General features: G+C 41.3%; 1 protein-coding gene across 1 annotated transcript; it reads right to left on the bottom strand.

The window, feature by feature from the left end:
• Positions 1 to 1274: 1274 nt before the first annotated feature.
• Positions 1275 to 20770, bottom strand: tyro3 (TYRO3 protein tyrosine kinase). The gene is made up of 19 exons (XM_076300586.1): positions 20403 to 20770; positions 19281 to 19467; positions 17008 to 17108; positions 16350 to 16520; positions 13602 to 13688; positions 13225 to 13340; positions 12347 to 12536; positions 10852 to 10994; positions 8770 to 8908; positions 8107 to 8233; positions 7287 to 7381; positions 7064 to 7159; positions 6535 to 6615; positions 6245 to 6337; positions 5714 to 5835; positions 5261 to 5370; positions 4991 to 5150; positions 4518 to 4654; positions 1275 to 4153 (listed from the first exon to the last, which is right to left on the bottom strand). Exons 1-19 carry the CDS (start codon positions 20455 to 20457, stop codon positions 3739 to 3741), a joined length of 2625 nt encoding a protein of 874 aa, XP_076156701.1. The 5' UTR covers positions 20458 to 20770; the 3' UTR covers positions 1275 to 3738.
• Positions 20771 to 21285: the final 515 nt, after the last annotated feature.

Raw genomic sequence — 21285 nt, 5'->3', positions numbered from 1 at the left:
AGATATTTTCCCCAAATCATGCAGCCCTATATTAATATATGTATTACTATAATACTAGTGTACTTCTTGAAAGTTGGTCCAACGTTTAGCCCATTTAAGACATTGTTCTTTTATGAATCTTTCATTGCAAGCATTGGTGAAGCATTGTTTTCTACGATCTTAGGTACACAAACACTATTATTGTGTATTGTCAAGTGTAATATTGAATATCCAATAAACATAATTGACAAAAAAGGAAGAAATATTTAGACTTGATCCAGAAATGCCGCCATCTTATTTGGGTCCAAGCTTATTTAAATGGATCAAGGTGAAGTGGAAAACTGTCCTGTGGAGACATAAATCAATTTAATTTTTTTGGAAATCATGGACTCTGCATCCTCCAGGCTAAAAAGGAGAGGGACCATCCAACTTGGTATTAATGCACAGTATAAAAGCCAGCATCTATGTATGGAGGTGCATTCGTACATATAGAACAGGCAGCATGCACATCTGGAGGGGCACAATTAATGCTGAATGATATATACAGGTTTTGAGCAAAATCATGCTGCCATCTAGACATTGTCTTTTCAGGAAAGACCTTGAATATTTCAGGAAAACAAGACCAGACTGCATTCTGCACATATTACAACAGTATGGCTTCATGGTCTGCCTGTAGTCACACTGTGTTCAAAAATACAATTGAGACTGAAACACAAAGCAACTATTCTCCTCAGTTCCTAAACATTTACAAACTGTTGTTAAAAGAGAGTTGAAGCATCACAGTGGTAAATGTGCCCCTCTCCCAACTTTTTCCCTAATGTGTTCTTTGCCCTATTCTCAATTAAATATGAGTTTACATGATCTGAAAATCATTCCATTCTGTTTTTATTTACATTTTACAGTGTCCCAACTTTTTAGGAAATGGTATTTTATTATAAAACCTTGATTGACTTATTAGGTACTCTGGTCAGGGTGTCAAATGTCAAGATTGCATGGGTGCTTACAGGTAATACAGTGTACAATATATGTCCCGGGTGGCCTAACAGATCCTCATCAAACCTTGCATTGTTATTCACTACAAATGCACTAATTACATATGCACGGTTGTGAGAGTCACTCCAATGCACTGGAGGTTAAAGCAGGTGAAGGCATACTCAAAAGCTTTATGTCGAGTTTGTCTTTTGTGTATTGATTTTCAAAAGTATAGGAGGTTCAATTATATCACGTTCAGTTAATAAGTAAACCTTTCACAGTCCAACATACAGAAAATGAAAAGCAATTTAAAGCTTGAATCATAAGTGATACTTTTTTATTCTATTTTCATAATGCTGCATAGCAACACAAATCCTTAAATCTATATTAGGGGCAAAAGCATGGAGAGAGCTTTGCCCCGACTAGTAACAGTATACAGTAGAACATTTATCATAATATTCATCTTTTGTTATTGTAATCTAAATCAGCAACCAGCATTTTGTAAAAAAAAGAAATTATAGGCCTTCATTAAAATGACGGGCAAAGTCAGGCAACAAGCTAAGTGTCTCATGCATCATGGACTAAGCCATCGTGTGGTGTGTTGGAGTATTGAGCAGACCCACTGATGTTTGCGCTTACGATCTAGCTCTTGGCCAAATCAATTTGATAATTTAGTACCAAGTTAAATTCATTAAATTAGCTTAAGTTAGATTTTGGGTGTTACCTGTCATTTAAATTGAGGCCCAATGCCTCAAAGACCCAGTTTAGTTAAAGGCACAACTTATTTTGCAGTCAAAAACAGAATTCTTTTAAGACTTCAAATAATAATGTAACTCTGAAAAGCATACTATGATTTCACAATTCAACCATTTCTATTCATTCTTGTAGTACTCCATTATTAAACACGAAATGTAAAAATAAATGTACTGAAACCTGAAACAAAAAATAAAAAATAATCCTTTCACTGTTCTGTCAGAGTTACATCATTATATGCTTGTGCATGTTTATTTAGGACAACAACAAAAAAACCTTTTGAACTTTTAAGACCCAAACCCGAAAAATATTCACAGTTCCATTGTGCCATATATAAGTGAAATTTGTATGCAAATTCACAGTTTCTATCTAATGTACCTTAGATATGCATTCAAGGATGTTCAAAATATGTAAAGCACCCCATATATTACCAGATATTAGTTTATACGGTACATTATGTGCCGTTACTCCTTGAATACATCAGCGCTAAAATGCATGTTTCATGGCCATAACCTTGTCAGGTCAGCATTTATATTGTGTTCTACCTTGCCACGAGTGTATGACAACATCTTAAATATAATGCATCAGCGAAGAGCATCCACCTAATGCATCCAACTAATATTAACTGGTTGAAATAACAGTGACAATTGTGGTTAACACACATACTAAATGAGTGGTGATTTATTGAGGGTGACCAATCTCAGCAATGGACTTTATTGGTTTCTGATAATTGTTTTCAATTGTAGTGAGTGCAATCTTTTACTATATGGGAGTTTGGCTATATGGAATGCACAAAGACAAAAAAGACACACTTTTGCTCAAAATGTTGGAATGACAACATTACTAACATCACTCAAATGGCATCGAAAGTCATTAAAGGGGCACACATTTTTGCAGAACATAAGCTTGTAACCGCTACCTTGTCACCTCAGAATTATCATAACATAACAGACACAAAGCTGTTCTGCAAGATTCCATTCATCTTTGATGGAAACCAGAAATACAGAACAATGTCCTGCTGAAAATATCTAAAAAAACCTATTAGAGTCATTACATTAATTGATAAAAATCAGCAGTAATTCTTTACTTCAAGTGGATAGCTTCGTACCAGACAACTGGTCGGAATACAGAACTGAAATCTTGCATGACCTGCAATCTTGAAAACTGGCATGAACTCTATTTTGAATGTTCTTCCTGCTTAAACATCAAGCCCTTTCACATGTAACACATTACAGAAAAAACAAACAAAAGTATTACACTTCCCTTGATATCCAATACATGGAATGCTATAAGTTCTGAACTAATTAATCTAAGCTGGAAACTTTCAACATGCAATTGTATGATTTCTCAAAAAGGTGTGTCATTAAGACTGGGTTAAACATAAGAAATTATAAAACTATAGGAAATTATAAAATGTCCCTTGTTGTGACATTAATTGTTGACTGTGTAATCAGAATGTTAGAAATGTATTCTCATGTAAAGCTGCTTGCCCATGGCCACATATCCACGAACGAAAAAGGGCAGCATATTGCATAGCATGCTGCCAAGGTCCAGGAAAGTTTGGCTGGACAGCCTCGCCAATGTTCCAAACAGCGGGACACTGTCTCTTAAAAGGGCTGCTACAATATCATTAATTATCTGAATTTGTGATCCCTTCTAAAATGGCTCTAGGCAGTCTACTGGTCATATAAAAATTACACTGAACCTGAATTACAAACACTGAGTCATATGAAAATGCTACTTGAAATTTGTGTAAGATCATTATTTCACTGTATGAACAGCAGCGTGATTGTTGCTTGTGAGTTTTTCTTCATCTCATCTCAGTATGGAGGAAACATTTGTTATAAAATCCTTAAAATCTTCCAACACATTTTCTGCATTTCCTTAAAAGTCAGTTACTAACAATATAGTCTTTTGTAATCGCAGCTGTGTGTTGGATGCGATCACTCTTCAGTCCTTCCACATGAGTATAAAGTGTTCACTGAAGGCGAGGGAAATGAAGGCAACAACGATGAACAAGCATGTTTAAATCAATCAAACATTAATGACCACATCATCGTCTTCGTCCCTGATGTCCTCCGAGAGTCCATCCAGAGGTCTGCTCTCATCATCCAGCCCGCATCCAGGACCGATAATGTAACGGTAGTCTCCGCCAATGGCCTGTGCTGCCCCCGATGACACCATCAGCCAGTCTTTATCGTCCTCCTCCATGCCCACGCACTGCCAGGGCACGCCCCAGGAACCCCCAGGCTCTGGACCCGAGGAGGCCCCGGCCGGCTGCTCCGCACCCCCGTCCAGGTCTTCCCCCTCCAGGTTGACATAGAGCTGCGGCTCCTTGCAGGGCGCTGGAGAGAGCCCACCCCACAGGCTTTCCAGCTGGTCGATCAGCTGCTGGAAGCTGGGACGGCACTTGGGCACGGGGCTCCAGCAACTGTGCATGATCTCGTAACTGAAAACAGAGTTCAGAGTTCAGAGACTGGAAAGTGCATGTCATGATAGTACACGAGTAACTGATTCAGTTCTTATGTAGCTAGGGTCCACCAGAGTTTAATAGCATGTAAATATTTCACTCCAACTTATTTATTCCTGTGTAGAGTGCATGAAAGACATTTGACCTTTAAGTAGTAATAAATATTCTGGTATATTTTCAAGGATTTGACTGAGCCTGGTAAAAATACATGTTAGAATGGCACAGGACACCATCACTAGCGCAACATTTCCTCTGTATGAATTAAACAGTAAAGCTTCCATTAAATACATGGCACTTCACAGGGGAATATCTTTCATGGCCTGTGTAACTCATACAAACTCACATGTCATCACGGCAGTCTGGAGGCTTCTTGAGCCTCTCTCCCTTGATGAGGTACTCATAGATCTCAGAGTTCTCTACCCCAGGGTAAGGGGTTTGTCCACGGGCCATAATCTCCCACATGGTCACTCCAAATGCCCACTGAGAGGAGAGAGAGAGACTTCTTACCATGTTGAATGGGAGTAATTAACGCATTATAAATGTTTGGCTACATTTTAGTTCAGTACAAATGTGTGTATAGACCTACAATGGGTCTATATCAAATGGGTCTATATCAAATGGGCACTCTCTAGGTATAGATATGTATTGATGGATATTGTGCCTTATTTTACTTGTTTTGTTTCACCGTGCTTTCTCACAAAGTCAAATTCCTCTGTACATTGTACATTTGTTGAATAAAGCAGTTCTGATTCTGACGCCACTTCTATATGCATGTCATGTATATTTTCCAATAAGGATGAGACTGTAGATGATTACCACATCACTCTGAGTAGTGTAGACGTTGTCAGCCAGGCTTTCCAGTGCAATCCACTTGACGGGCAGCTTGGACACAGAGCCTTGTCTGTAGTAGTCACCGCTGTAGATTTTCTTCGACAGGCCAAAGTCCGCCACACACACAGTCATGTTTTCATTTAGCCTAAAATCATAAGAGACCAGTCTTTAATATGGGGACTGTATGATATTATGGAGGGTACACACAGGTGAGAATGCCCAGTTCCAGGTAGGTTCCTCACTGAACTAACTTACATGCAGTTTCGAGCTGCCAGGTCCCTGTGGATGATGTTTTTGCTGCTAAGATACTCCATCCCCCGGGCAATATCCAACATGAACTGGATCAGCGTTTGCAGCAATAGTGTCTGCAGCAGAGAGAGAAAGGCAAGCTGACTCAAGCACTTGACTTTCCACTTAACCCTCACCTAATTTCCAAAACAATTTACTATTGCCTGCAGGATATCATTATAATATTGTTATAAGCAAACAGATAGCGTGTTCAGAGGAAATATCCTGAAGCATCTTGAATGTGAGAGGCCAGATATATATATAAAAAAATTGCACACAGTGAGCAGGAAGCAATATCCTGGTAGGAGATCATTTCAGTATTTATTCCCTTATGGGTTTCAGTCAATATCCGTTAGCATGTGGGTCTTTTGCCTTTAGCGACTAGAACAAAATAAGAAACAAACAAATTGGATCACTCACGAAGGGCTCATCCCCTAGGCGTGACATAAGAAGAAACGTGTGCAGGTCCCCGTGCTTCATAAAGGGAAGAATCACCATGGGGATGGGCAAGCGTTGCTGGGGACGGCGATGCAGACTCACCCCTGGGTGGAAGACAGAAATCATACAAACAAGTTTCAGGTTAAATATGAGGACACCGACAAGGCCAATGTAACCTTATGTGTTCCACTATATGTCCTTGAACTGCTTGAATGGGACAGCTCATTTACAGCTCATTTACAGCTCATTTACAGCTCATTTACAGCTCATTTACGCTTTCATTACCTATTCTCAATTTGAACAAATCACAAAAATGGGAATTATAATATTTACAGCCTTATATCTGTATATTTATATTTTCCTATTTCTCTTGATTCTATTTATTAATTTTCTATTCAACATATGACTTTTAGCTAAAAATAAGTGTCAAAAACAGAAAGTTTGCTTAATTTAACTGGGTAAATTATTGGGTAACTTGTCTGATGTGAAATTACATTGTGAATATGAACTAACCTATGAGTTGGATGACATTGGGGTGATGGAAATCCTTCATATAGGCAGCTTCTTTAAGGCACTGTTCAATGTCACTTGAAGAACTGATGTCAGCTGAAACATTAACAAATATATGCATATCATATGTTAGGAACGGAAATGGGAAAAACCAACAGACATGACAAAATGCTGCTACTGTACATGACAACCCTGGATTGACACTGTGTTTTTGATGTTAGGAGCCTGTTGAAGGCTTTGAATATCAAAATCCATGTGTGATAGAAGAGTGTGGTATGAAGACACAGACTCACTTTTGAGGACTTTCACCGCCACCTTCTGAACAGTGCCGTCCTCCATCTTCAAAAGCGCCTCCCTCACTGACCCAAACTCTCCTAACAAAAACACATTGCATTACAGATAACGATAAGGGACACGACCCTATTTCACCTGCAGGAAGACATTTTTTTTTTACCAACAGAGACCAACTCAGTCTTTGGGTTGTTGAGTCCATGCCTTAGGTGCATGTTTTTGTAGCCAAGGACACTTTACTCCTTGATGCTACTGCAATAAAGATTTCATGACATGCAACAATGAAGCTTCTATTAGACACATCAAGTGTCACTAAGGACCAGCAGCCTGTAAAGTATTTCTTCAACACGAGTCTTCGCTTGATCAGCACTTCCAAGGGTGAGCGGTATTTTGGATACACACACAGGGACAACTGCAGCCCCACTTACAGTAAAACCTCAGTCTTTCACCTAAGCGCAGGGATTCAAACCATCACTTACACTGTCTGATACAAGTAAATACATCAAACCGATCAGAGTAAGTATTACAAACCTTTTCCAAGCATATGGCCCAGTGTTAACAGTCTTTCAGAAATCAAAACATCTCGCAGTTTGGTCTTCAGGTCCTCGTTGATTCCCAGGCTGTCCACTAGGGGGACACAGAGGTAACATTCAGTCAGTAACATTCAGTTAACAATCAACTCTACTCCACTGAGACAAGCAAATGGAAATAGAGGCACCCTTATTTGTGTTGGGTGCCAGCATGCAAAACTTACAGGTGGATTCTGGCAGCTCTGCACACTGCCTGTTGAAAGACCTAGCCGCTGTGAAAGTGACTGTGGTCTCCGTGCCTGGTGGCTTGAAGACAGACCTACGGATTTAACGTTTAAATATTGGTTTGCAAGAGTTGTGAATGAAAGACAATAAACAGAGACATATGCAGTGTACATGCGTCATTGTGCTGGCCAATTTTAGTTTCATTTAGTTTTCAACTAAAATGAAAAAGATCCAAGTCGTAGTGCTACAGTTGTCTGCTTAAACATACCAGTGCACAATGGTGTAGGGCACTTGCATAGAACAGGGGTTCTCAATTTGGTTTTGGTACCAGGGTCCCCTTGTGGGAGGTTTTTTTTCTGAGGACCCCCATTCAATTGTATCTTGATGATGTGGACTGACAGTTAAGCTATACAACAGTAGGAATGGTTCGTTATGACCTGAGTGAAGTGATTAGTGCTGTAGATGCAATAGTCTGGAAACACAAATATTTCTTCATACCCTTGTTTCTTTTTTCCATACTTATCCAGACCTGGAAATTACTAAAATCAAATTCCATACTTTTCCAGGTTTTCCATACTGCGTAGGAACCCTGCTGTTAAAAGAGTAGGGTCGCTATGTGATTTTTTTTCTATGTGATTTTTTTCGCTATGTGATTTTTCTCTACAAATATGCAACCATGTGAATGAGACCAATTAATTACTGATCCTGTTCATCCACCTAGTGTTATCATTATGGCCAAATAGTATAGGCGATGGGTGGGATATATTTTTTATGTAATATAAAAAATACATTAAAAAAATTAGTATGCCACACTCTTACCCAAACTGTGTCTCCTTGCCCCTGCGTTTGACGAGCACGGTCAGGAGGAGGCCCACCATGGTGGCCACCAAGAGGCCGAGCAGCAACCCCACCCACATGTGCCCTCGTTCAGTGTGTCCATGCAGAGCTGAGGTACCACAATACACACACACACAGCCATCGTCACAACACACACACAGGGCCTTAAAGCAAATAGTCATCACACTAACACCACCCAAGCAAAGCATACAGTTTTATAGCACTCAGTCATGCAGGTTGAAGAGGCGATTTTAAGAGAACTGTATTGTGGGTACTTTATACAGTAAAATAAAAACATTTAATTACTGTGAATAATTAAAACAATACATGTCCCACACAAAGATTGAAACACATAGAAAATGTTCAGTTTCAGAGGGAAAGGTAAAATTCAAATTAATTGATAATTGCAATCTGTCTGATGAAGGTGTAATTTTGTGATGCCCTTGCTGGCAGTGAAAGGAAAATGAGAACGAAAAAAAAAAAAAAAGTACAATGTCTGAAATTCAGGAGATGGTAAATGTAACAATGTGAGTGTGGACAATGAGGTAAGAATTTGATTAACAGATCTCAGTGTTGATTATTTATGGATGTACTTGCCAAAAATAAGCCTATTGTGTGAATGTGAACCAGGTGGTGTGCACTTACCTGAGGCAGGCATAACCAGCACAGGCTGGCTCCAGGGCCCACATCCCACCACTGTACACGCTGCTACCTGGAACGTAGCGTTGAAGAAGCGACCCCCACCTGACAAGTGGGCTACATTCTCCTTATACAGCAGTGCATCCTGGGTAAGGAGAGGGGGGGCGGGGGGTATGACCTTTATGCATTTCCAGTGAAGTACGTGGTCCAGCTCAAAATCCATTTTTTTTAATTTTAAGAAGAAAAAAAAAGAAACTTAATCTCATTTAAATATCATCTTTAAAATTAAAGCAATATGTAAAAAAAATGACTAGCAATATGTGCAATATGGGCCTGATAGGTGCAACGTCCGAAGGGCTAAAGCAACCTACTGATAAATGTCTACTGAAAATACTACATGAAATAATACAGTACATGAGCTCATCAAGAACTTTCATTAACAGAGGATTATAACATGAAAACATGTCCACACGGGTGCATAGCATACATACTGTAATAACAAGCCATTCACTCAAGACTAAATGTGGTAAGTGTGGTTCCACAAATCCGATCCTACCCACTTAAGACAAACAGAAAAGTGAGCCTGGTTACTGCTCTTAATCTCGTGACTTTTTATAGGAGGGTGACTGGTACAATGAAATGAGAATTGTTAGAGCCTCTGACTGATCCAGTTGAACAAAAAACAAGCCCATTCATGAAAATGTAGCGACCATTCTCAAGACCAAATCTACAGAAGGACGTCTTCACACGTTCATAGGTTTCTGAATGCTTCTACAACTGAACCAACACTATCAGCAATACATTTATTTGTGTTGTTGGTGGAACTGTTGAAGTTTTTATGGTCAAATGTATCTACAATGGCAAGAAAAAGTATGTGAACCCTTTGGAATTACCTGCATTAAGGTATAAATGTGTCTTAAAATATGGTCAGCCTCATCTGAATTACAATAATGAACAGACACCTACTGTATAAACACGTATAAACGGCCTAGGCTCTTTTGACAGTAGATACCAAGTTTAAACTATTGGTTGAGAGCAAAATTGGTGGAATTTTAAGCAAAACTGTTGTTTTCATTAGCAATGAAATAGTCTACAATGGAAGTCTGTGGGGCAAGCTAGCACGTCAGAAAACAAAGTAAAACAACAGTATTTTATACCATTCTACCATATAATTAGACTTCTGTGGTATCTACCGTAAATACAGCCTTGGTCGTTTTTACTCCGGAGTATTCCTTTAACAATGCTGGTTGGAAAAAGTAAGTGACCTCAAGCATATCTGATGTTAACCCTGCCTTGCAAGAAAAAGATCTCAGGAGACCTACAACAAAGAATTGGGCTACAGTGTAATCTCAAAGAATTTAAATATTTATCAGCTCGCATATCAACAAATTGTCATACAAATGATTTAGTACCATGGTGTGTGTGCTTAGAAGTGGGAACCCAGCCAAGAGGACACAAAATGCACAGTGCAGAACTATCAAAGTAAAGAAATACCATCAGAAAGTGATCAGATCACATTTTATGTGCAATTAGTGCAGAAAACCAATTATAAAGAGGGTAGCCGTGGCCCACTGGTTAGCACTCTGGACTTGTAACCGGAGGGTTGCTGGTTCGAGCCCCGACTAGTGGGCCGCGGCTGAAGTGCCCTTGAGCAAGGCACCTAACCCCTCACTGCTCCCCGAGCGCCGCCGTTGAAGCAGGCAGCTCACTGCGCCGGGATTAGTGTGTGCTTCACCTCACTGTGTGCTGTTTGTGTTTCACTAATTCACCGATTGGGTTAAATGCAGAGACCAAATTTCCCTCACGGGATCAAAAAAGTATATATACATATACATACATATACATAAAGGGTTCACATACTTTCTCTTGTCCTTGTATGTTTTAGCTTTGTGTCAAATGGCCTGCTTTACAAATTCTAAAATCTTGTTGCCATGTACTCTGTGGTATGTACTGCAAATAGAAGTTACACCGTGTTATCATACAGTATGTTCCCACACTTAATATTAATAATAATAATAATACATTTAATTTCTAAAGTGCTTTTCAAGACACTCAAAGACGCTTGTACAGCTGTGTACTGATGTGTACCTGGCTGTCTCCACCCTGGCTCCACTGCACCTTGTAGGCCTGAAGCTGCCCTCCAAGTTCCTCTTCCTCCAGAGCTGCCCAGGTCAAGGTCAGCTGCTGTTCTGACAGGTCAAAGGTGAGGTTCTTCGGTGCAGCCAAGGGCACTGTTGTAAAGACAGTGACAAAACAGTTAATGTAGCCACAACATAACTAATCATTTTGCAAGCAAGAAAAAAATGGCATTTTGTTGAACTGTAGTGCCTGCCGACTAATGTGATAAGGCTCACTCAAAGTTGCATTTTACTGAACACAACCATTCAATTATTCTGCACCGACACATTCAGGTCTTATAGCTCTCTTAAAAGAGCAAAACACTTATCATTTTCTGTTATTTAGAGGACAATTGATACTTTTCTGAAGCACTTTTCTTTATATGGGGCATGTTTGTGCTGCTCCAAACTTAACAGCACATTCATGGTCCATATGAGTAAAAGCTGTACACAGTTCAACAACTGGCACACCCTTACGTTCTTTCAAATCACCTCCAGGGTGCAGTGATGAGCTCAGCCTACAGAGGGCGCAATCATCGCATGTGTGTTAGCAGGAGGAACACATTGAAATGGATTGGGGCCATGCACAATGAACCATTGTACCAGCAAGGCTGGAATCCACTGGCAAAGTGCCAGCACTGCCCATTTACAAACATGCAAACAGGGTCACCATCAGAACCCCTCTCCCACCTCCACCCACCCACTCACTCACCCACCCCCTCAACATCACCACCAGCCTTCTAACAACCACCCACCCCTCATCCAGCGCAGCTGTGCTGCTCAGAGGGCTCTGAGTGCACGAGGGTGGGAGGTTGTGACTGGAGGGGGCAGATCTGGGGCCTCCCTGACAAGCTTCCCCCTCTATTTGTTTACCCAGAGACTCCATTTGCCATCCCACAACAGGCCTCCAAGCAGCATGGTGGTTTCTCAGGCCCCAGCAGAACTGGAGGCCCAGCGTGCCCAGCGAGAGTTACTGACAGCCCTCGCGTGTGCCTAAAATGTTTACAGCTAAAGCGGAACTGATCCTGTGGCCCATGTTTATGAATTCTGTTTGTCTCACACCCATGCAGTCAAAAAAAAAAAAAGCATATTGAGGTAGATTGAAGAATGCCATTTGGAAATCATGAGAGTTCTTGAATCACAATGCAAAACCGTGACAGTTTGGCTGAAATAAATATGATCATGATTATGTATAAAACTATTGAATACTTTGTTATTGTTGGGTGTTGTGAAAGAATACCAATGGCATAGAAATACCAATGGCATAGAAATACCATTGACTAATCAGTGCGTATATGGGGGAATGGCATATTCATCCTGTAGATCGCAATCTGTTTCTATATTGGTGCTGTCATTTACTGACTGCATAGGAAGAATAAATGATATACTATTTATAGCGAAGTCTGTTCAGAAACTAACAGCTCAAGTTAAATGAGGAAACAAATACCGGTATGTTATTGCCATACCTGATTCAGGGGTCTGAAAGTTGACCCAGGATGAAAAGGGGGAGAGTCCCACTTCATTGGCACAGCGGATTCGCACACTGTAGTTTGAGTGCCACTGGAGTCCACCAATCACCACCTGGAATGGCGGCACCAGCACGCGGCGTTCCGGAAGAGCAATCTTCCGCCCAGAGACCTTACACATCTTTGACATCTGCATTTTAGAGGAAAGGGAATGCGGTCATTCCACTCACAAGTACACCATCTGAAAGTTCTCTAGAACATATGCTTCATCCTCTTCCTGTGTCCATGAGTCTACGTGTGGAGATAATAAAGGGTTGGGGCGTGGGGGGGTGGTGGTGGTGGGGTTGAGAGCTTAGAGAGGAGAGGAGGACAGAGGGGGAGGAAGTGCGGCCATCACTTCGGGGCTAAAAACAAAAGCACAGCGGCTGGGCCGGCCACTTGGGTCAACGGGGGCGAAAGCAATTTCCTGGCGCAGGCCCAGTCACTTATTGTCGCTCTGAGCTGTTTACATGACTCTGCTGTGGGCCAGTCAAAGCACTGGGGCACAAACACGCCAAAGTAGAAAATAACTGGACAACAACAATAACAACAACAACAAAGGGATCGGATCGGCAGTCACAGAGCATAGCTATGACATGTTATGACGTGTAGCTCCCAGCAAGAAACCAATAATAACCACCGGCAATAACATGCTTTAGCCATGACCACAGGCCCTTCAGAAATGTGCGACCTGGCCTGATCCAAGAACTGCTCAGATGGGTTGTTTAGACTGCAGCAGATTAGCCGTTTATACTTTCTTCAATAAGGTCATTCAAAGGCTAATACAAGTAGCGGCCAAAAACACAGTAAATCTCATCAGTTGATGGAGGCTCCTGTACCTGTATGGTGCAGTTCAGCAGGTCTGAGTGACCAGTGAATCCAGGTGACCACATTAGAGTGATGTTACTTTCCAATGACTGGACCACCTGTACATCTTTAGGGACTCCTGGCAGCACTACATACAAACAAAAACACACAGGCTCAAGTGCAGGCTACAAAGACAAACACAGCACAACATTTACCAATTGGATCAGCAATGTTTTAGGCCTGCAATAAAACATTTTATGCAACAGCTGATGTGAAAGTCTTTGACAGGCTAGGCACTGTGCTCTTCATTCATGTTTAGTTTAAAGCACTATTTAAGTCGATTCATTTTCATTTCCTAAACAACTGAAAATGTGTATGAGCAAATGTCAGTTCTCACCAACAGCCGTACCTTTGATATGCACGGTGCCTGTGCGGGACACAGAGATTCCCCTGGCGTTCTTGGACTCGCAGTAAAACTTGATGCTCTCATTGATGCCTGGAAGAGAGAAAACAAACAGAGTGGTGACAGGAGGAATGCTAAATGAAGGTTTCCAGCGCCACATGCAAAGACTCAAGATCTCAGGGACACTGAGCCAGCACAGTGAGGAGTGAGGAGGACCATATGGCTGAAACAGTCACACACTCAAAACATAACTAAGATAACATATCTGCCAAAGGGCTGCATGAAAGGCTGAAATCCAAGGATATGAAAACCAAGGATAACATAGTTTAGAGACTCTTATCTTCACTTGAGGCAGCCATTGGGGCAGCCGTGGCCTACTGGTTAGGGCTTCAGACTTGTAACCCAAGGGTTGCCGGTTCGATACCCGACCCAGTAGGAAAAATGTGGGCAGGGGAAGTGGTTGAGCTCGGCTCTCCCATGCCCACATCCACGGCTGAAGTGCCCTTGAGCAGGGCACCTAACCCCTCACTGCTCCCCGAGCGCCGCTGTAGCAGGCAGCTCACTGCTCCGGGTTAGTGTGTGCTTCACCTCACTGTGTGTTCTTTGAGTGCTGTGTGTGTTGCACTAATTCACAGATTGGGATAAATGCAGAGACCAAATTTCAGAATTTCAAAGAGTATATACACTTATCCTGACGGATATTAACTATTGCTGTGAGGCTTGGATATTTCAAGACAATAGTAAACACATTGCATTGATAAAAGAGAGACATGTAATTTGTTAGCAAGTTCAAAACTGAATTACTAAATGGAGGAAAAAATGCAGGAGCATACAAGATTTCCAGAGAATATGCCTGAGGCTATGCACCTGACCGTCAAATATGGTGAACCATGAACTTGTCTGTACTTGTCTTATTAGTCAAAACATAAAAAAATCTTGCTGGTCTTCACAGAAACCCACAGAAACCTCACAAGAGTGTTCAGCCATTATGTCAGAAAGCTCGTTTACAGCACTCTCAATTCTTCTATAAAATCCTCATCTAAGTAGCTGCCCTCTGGTAGGACTAACCTGCATGACGCAAACATACATGCAGACACGGCAGTCTTCCCTGTTGAGGACTGCACTCTCATTGCTGAGTGTTTGTCAAATGGATCAGCCTGACAGACTGATTTCATAAATGTTCTGTTCTGGGAAAACAACACTTCTTAAAATGGCAAATGTATTGTCGCTACAGCCTTGCTGCTGGATAACATCAATCCTCTCCTAATGCGGCCTGTTAGCAAGAAAGCATCACCAGGAGGACAATCCATTAGTGATGTGTAGCAATGCTCCAAAGCATTCTCACTGATGGGATAAGGTAGCACCAGAAGCAAGCAAGGCAAATGGATGCACATTTTCTTGTTGTGAAAGTCACATTAAATTTTCATATTTTGACAATGATCATACCGGTCAAGATTTGCACATTTTTAATTTCTTGTATCTATTCTAACAATGTTATCCAAAGTAACTTAAAAGTAAGGTAGACGTAAAAGTAAAACCAAGCAACAGGCTACGAAGGTTACAAGAAAGCCATTGAATGTGTGACAGATCACCATGACAAATACCATAGAAAGTAAGTAGGTGCTGAAAGTCCAGGAAGTGCACAGGAAGTACAAAGGGAAGATTAGGAGAGTCCAGTTTTTAAGCAGCCACAATAGGAAGGCAAACACAGCAAGGTCACAGTGCAGATTTGTGAGGACTGAGTGAGGGAGGAACTCATGACTAATAACCTTTTTATTTTCACTCACGGCACACAGATACCGCAAAACAACTTACTGAAACAACTAACTGATGAGTTCATGATGTAAACAAAAACAGCTCCTCGCTTGGCACACTTTCCTAACAACATCAAACTTGCAACAAAGACAAATGAAGATGACTTTCTCGTACTGAGACAGCTCAAGACGTGCCCAGCATTTGAATGCTTGGGCTGTTTCCAATTATCCCACTCCAAGACCCTATAATTTGATGACAATTTCCCCCTTCTACAGAAGTAGCAGGCATCAGTCTGAACACATGGACTTGGTGAACCAGGCAATGAACATAATTACATATGAGACTTATAACATACATCAACACAAGAATTTCTGATGCGATATTATTCAAGTACTTCCCTTCCATAGGTTGGGCCTCCATACTACTGTTGGAGTTGTTATTTAACCTATAGCTAACTATGCCCTTGTCACACCCATAGTGAATGTTTACTAGCAAACACCAGTGTAGACATAACACCCCAGCAGAAAACCCTTTTGCTGGTTCCAGAGAAGCCTGCTGATCCTTTCCGCCCAGCAATAACCACAATAACCACAATAACCTTTGACACAATGTAATCATTCATGTGACTAAAGTAGTACTCAATGCAGATATCAGATGTAATGTCATGTGCTTATCATTCATTAACCAGTTACCCTATTGTTTAAAAAGCAGCCACACTAAAACCAAGCAAAGTGCTACCTGGCTAGTAATGACCAGTCTGAAAGACAATATCTCTGCTAATAAAACATGTCCCACATTCTCATAAGAAATGAGCTCATCCCCTACCATGCCAGCCCTCTGACACTGTCAATAACATCTCGCTGTACAGCAGCTTCTGCAATTATTCATTCAGATCAATACAGGCATAGTGGAGGTGACTCATGAGTCATGAATCATGAGTCATGAGTCACCTCCACCCACATGGATTATGACTTGAGAGAAAGGATGAGACAGCCTTACCAGGAATGTGCAGCACGGACGGGGAGGACATGGCATCCCCCACCTGAACCCCTCCCAGCCACCACAGCACCTCCACAGGGTCGGGGGGCCCCATGGCGGCACAGGTGAGGTTGAAAGGGACCCCGGGGAAAGTGGCAACATCCTGGGGCTCCAGCACAAAGTGAGGGACACCTGCAGGAGAGGATGTCAGGTGGCAGGGAGTGCATTGTTAAAGAGGGTGTCAGGAGAGTCTGAATATGGCAGTGAGTTGACTTTTAAGAAAGAAGCAGTTCCTCCAAAAAAGGTGAATTCTCATGTTCTCTTTTAGTGAACCGAAGTTACACTTGTAACTTTACATAAGAACGTTCCAATGCTCGGTTACAAAACATAGAATGGTTCACATACCGTCTTAATCTTAATACTTTCTGAACAACCATTTTGGCTGGATGTACATTGAGTAAAACTGTAACCAATGGCAGACAGATACAAAATCATCTTAGAGGGAAGTCTGATAAGTACTCTGCTACTGCCACTATTAAGCAGTAATGTTTCAAATTTTAGTGTGGCAGACACAATACACAGATTTGGGCATGTGTATCGCAACCTACTAAAGCCTTCACGATAATAGCATTCTATAAGAATTGATAAACAAAATGGAAAAGGGAAAGTGTTGCATTACCTTCGACTGTAATCCAAGCCGGTTCAGACGAAATGGTTTTTCCGTGTAACTCTACCTCACACCAGTACTTTCCTGCATCCTGCTGCTGCACGCTTCTCACACTAGAGTCAAACAGTCGATTATTATGTAACACGGAGTATGGACTACATACAGTACATAGTATCTGAGATAAAAATGAGACGAGCAGAAGTCATAACAGTAAATAATTATGTTATACTGAGTATGAACTATATACACAGTACATAGTACGGTATATGAGATAAGAATGAGACAAGCAGAATGCAGTCATTCACAGTTAAAAGAAATAGAATCGGCATGATCAAAACATACTGGGAGTTGCAACAGGACCTAGACCAGTAAGAATTCATAGTAGTGCATTATTTGAATGTGGTCCCTAATCCAGACAGCAAAATAACATTTACACTGCTCTTTTGCTTCCAGTACCCACAAGACTTCCAGACAGACATGGCACTATGTAGGAGACCTAGGAAATTCTTACACGCTTGTTAACACCATTGCTTTGACCCACTTGCAGACTGAGTGTCATAGAAATATAAACATGCTGCTTTCCCTACATGAATGATCTTTCATTGTGACATGCTCCAAGACTTTAGCATAACTTCAGACCTACTGTATATACTGTGGACCACTCGTGCAGGAGCTTAACGGCAATGACAGCATCCGCCGATGTCGTTCTAGGTCACGTTACCGGCAGTCCAGAGCCTAAGCGTTACTCACAAGGGGCCTGACCACATTCCAGTCCTCTTTCAACCATGGGGCGGGAGCTTGTTGTACCTGCCAGGGGTGGACCCCCACTTTATGTCTGGCTACTTACAAGCTCTGCTGAATAGAAAGCGATTTAAAGCTGATTAAGACAGCCTAGATCTGAGCCCCACCATCCCTTCTCTTTTTTTATACTTTATTGTAGTGCTTTCATATCCAGTCACACGTTATTATATGTTTTTTCCTGTTGCACTTCAACATTTAACAGTTTTTTTATTTATTATTTAATAACAAAAAACTCCATCCCTTCTCAAACAACTCCTCCCACCCCCTCCACCTTCTACCTCCATCTCCGTAATGAATTCCAGTATGTCACAAAAAAAGGCTTTAAAGATAAGAGCAGCCTCTTTGCCACTATTTATGGTTGTACAAAGACTGTTTCTGTACACAGAGGGAACCTATACCAAAACATGGCATGCCAACATGCTGCCCATGTCTAAAGTTGTACTTACAAACACTGAGGGGCTTTTCACACTCAAAAGCAGGTTGAAAATGTGATGTAAATGCACAGGGTACAGCACACACTTGAGTGGTCTACAGACAAAAGTTCATATCAACAGAGGATCACAGGGTCGTAGCTAATGAATAATGTGCCCTAGGTTATGTCAGCAAGCCAGAGGTCACACACCTACAATGGAACATCTCCTGGGACCAATGTCAGCTCGGGCCTTTTAATATCAACAAACATTGTAAAAATGTGTAAGGGACAAACACTTGCAATTCCTCCAAATATTATTTATATACATGCCAAATTTTTAAGTTTCTTATTTGACTAGTTTGAATAATTTTATTATTATATATCCATTTTCCCCCTTGATTCCAGTGAAACTATCATAAATCTAGATTCATTACGCATATAGTGAAATATTTCAAGCCTTTTTGTTTTGTTTTAATCTTGATTATTACGGATCATGGAACTCAAAAATCCAGAATCTCAAAATATCACAATAAAGAATTTATAATACACAAATGTCAACCTGAGAAGAGCTCTAATCAATGAATTAAGTCAAACACCGGGTTTCCTGGTTTCCTGAGCCTATAATCTCGAAGTCTTGCCAGGGCAGTGGACTTTTCCCACGATTCTATTTTTTTGAGATGCACCTGTATTGTCTTTTATCAATATACATTTGAAGTATAGCCTAAATTTGACATGCAATACAACATTTGGCATGGGGATGAATAATATTGTGCTTAACAGCAACACTCCTCTTAGAATACTTGATGAATCCCCAGACACTAGATGAACTATTTGGTTTAAAATTCTGTTGCCCTAATACTCCAGCCAAATAAACATTAATTAACCAGGGACAGATAACCGTCTCTCAAACAGCTGCAGAGCGTGAAGAGCTCCTTTGTATTCTTACAGTGAATGACAAAAAGTACCAAATGGGGCACATGTTAATGCAGATGTTATCCAAACAGGTCAGCCTTTAACTGCACCATCCAAACATCACACTGTCTACGTCTGTAGTATGCTCCTTATAGTGTACCTGAAGAAGGTCTCCCAGTGCTGGGCCTCCAGAGTGATGTACATCTGGTCTGTGCTGTACAGCTTCTCCCCGTCCTTCATCCACACAATGTCGGGCTCATTCATGAGGCCTTCGATGGCACAGCCCAGGCGGGCCATGTTGCCCTGGGTCACCGTGAGATTGGCCGGGCTCTTGGTGAACCGCAATCCTGGCAAGGACAATGCTTCATAACTTATACACAGGTTGAACCAAGAATGATTTAACAAACACAATAATGGTCAACTGCAAGCAAAGGGACAGGCTCCCATTTGGAAGGCTAACAGTAGATGTTGTAAATGTCCTTAATGAGTTGGGAATGGTCTTTGAGGTTTGGTCAAATGAATAACTTTCAGCAAGAGGCTTTTGTGTGTGTGTGTGTGTTTGTGTGTGTGAGGGTGTATCTTAGTGCCCTTTGTGCCTAAGCTTTTCCATAGAGCTTGGCTGATGTGCTTGCTCTGACTGGGTCCAGCATACGTCATGCGTTGCAAGCTGCAAAAGTCTCAAAGCACACCACTGTGATCCAATAAAGCTGTGAGTGACAGTAGTGAAGACAAATCAAATATCAATACCAATATTCTCACAACAGATACAGTAGGAGGCCAGAAAGAAACAACAGAGTGAAAATGTCTCCAGAGTAGCAAATAGTGTGTGTGTGTGTGTGTGTGTGTGTGTGAGAGAGAGAGAGAGAGAGAGAGAGAGAGAGAGAAACGCTACTGAAGCCCAAGGGTAAAATCCCTGTAAAAGTGTTACTTTGTTTTATACAACCAGAACGAATTCTTTAGTGCCTGTGATACTGTGAGGTAGTCATCTGCGGTAGGTTATCACTACAGCCTTGTGAGGCTGGTATCTGTGGTATCACATTTTACAAACAACTGTTAGGCTATAAAATAACAGGACGGCTGAGGACGTGGAACCTCGAAAAGATATGGACCAATTTCCAAGGTGAACAGACTACCAAAATGCTCAAATGCATCATCATCCCATAAACATCTTAAAACGAAGAACGTGTTCAAATTCATCATAAAAAAAAGACATCGATTCCCCAAAATACCAACACACTTGACCGGCGAGTTCTTTCTGTGCTTAAAAACCTAGATGACTTACCTTCCACTTCCACATTGTTAAGGAGAATAAGTAATATGCAAAAAGAGATCTGCATTTTTTCATCCTCTAAAGCACTACGTGCGCTCCTGTGGATCTAATTCTTTCTCCCAAACAACCTAACCAGTGAGCGGAATTGTTACATTCCGGGTTTGTTACATGTCCTGTCAGTTCGGAGTCTCCATAAGCTATAGAGAAGCGACAACTTGCGGGGTCCTCAAAAGTCATTTGACCAGAAAAAATAACTCTTCATAAGGTAAATACATCAAAACACAACGCCGACTTTCCTTAATCAACCGCAGCCATACTCCTAAACAAGTGTCACAGCTCTCTCCAAGACGTCGTGAGCCGTGTGTTAACGTCCTCCCCGGGTAGCAATCTCAGAGGTGATTGGACTGAAGTAGTGTGCTTTGCAAGTCTGAAGTGGGGGTTGTGCAAGAATGCCGCCTAGGGACGCCGCAGAGAATATTCAATGGGATAGACAACAACTCCCATACCCCAATAACCAAAATGAGCGTTCAATGGAGAGCGCGTATTTAGGCTTGCTATTTCATAGAATACAGAAGATAAGGATATAGGCATATTTCATGATCTACAACGTTTTATTATCGGAACGACACAAAGAGATACAATGGACTTTTACGCTTTGACAGTTTGCCTAAATGGTAAGAATAAGCTTACCGTGGTATTAAAACTGACCTGAAATCATTCAGGCCCTGCTAACTCTTATTTTCAGGCATATAGGCCAATACAAAACCAAACTGATGTGCACGTTTGGGACAAACAAATGGACCGCCCTAATTAAAATGACAATCGGGACGTTGCATGCCGAATAATCCAGAGCTCCATGGTCACCATCAAACCCATTCACAAAACGTGGACACAA

Source organism: Alosa pseudoharengus, unplaced genomic scaffold (genome assembly GCF_046254945.1).
Source record: "Alosa pseudoharengus isolate Yale_2024_CS ecotype anadromous, Long Island Sound unplaced genomic scaffold, YU_APseudo_1.1 YU_APseudo_1.1_scf_22, whole genome shotgun sequence".
NCBI classification, from domain to species: domain Eukaryota; kingdom Metazoa; phylum Chordata; class Actinopteri; order Clupeiformes; family Clupeidae; genus Alosa; species Alosa pseudoharengus.
Note: the sequence above shows the minus strand (reverse complement) of the source record. Positions and strands in the feature narration are given on the sequence as shown.

Excerpts from the sequence above, each read along its gene's own strand:
- tyro3 (XM_076300586.1), bottom strand. The coding sequence starts at position 20,457 with ATGCAGATCTCTTTTTGCATATTACTTATTCTCCTTAACAATGTGGAA. Across the intron at positions 19,468-20,402 it reads TAACAATGTGGAAGTGGAAG|GATTGCGGTTCACCAAGAGC; the intron begins GTAAGTCATCTA and ends TGTCCTTGCCAG. Across the intron at positions 13,341-13,601 it reads AGGCACCGTGCATATCAAAG|TGCTGCCAGGAGTCCCTAAA; the intron begins GTACGGCTGTTG and ends GTTTGTATGTAG.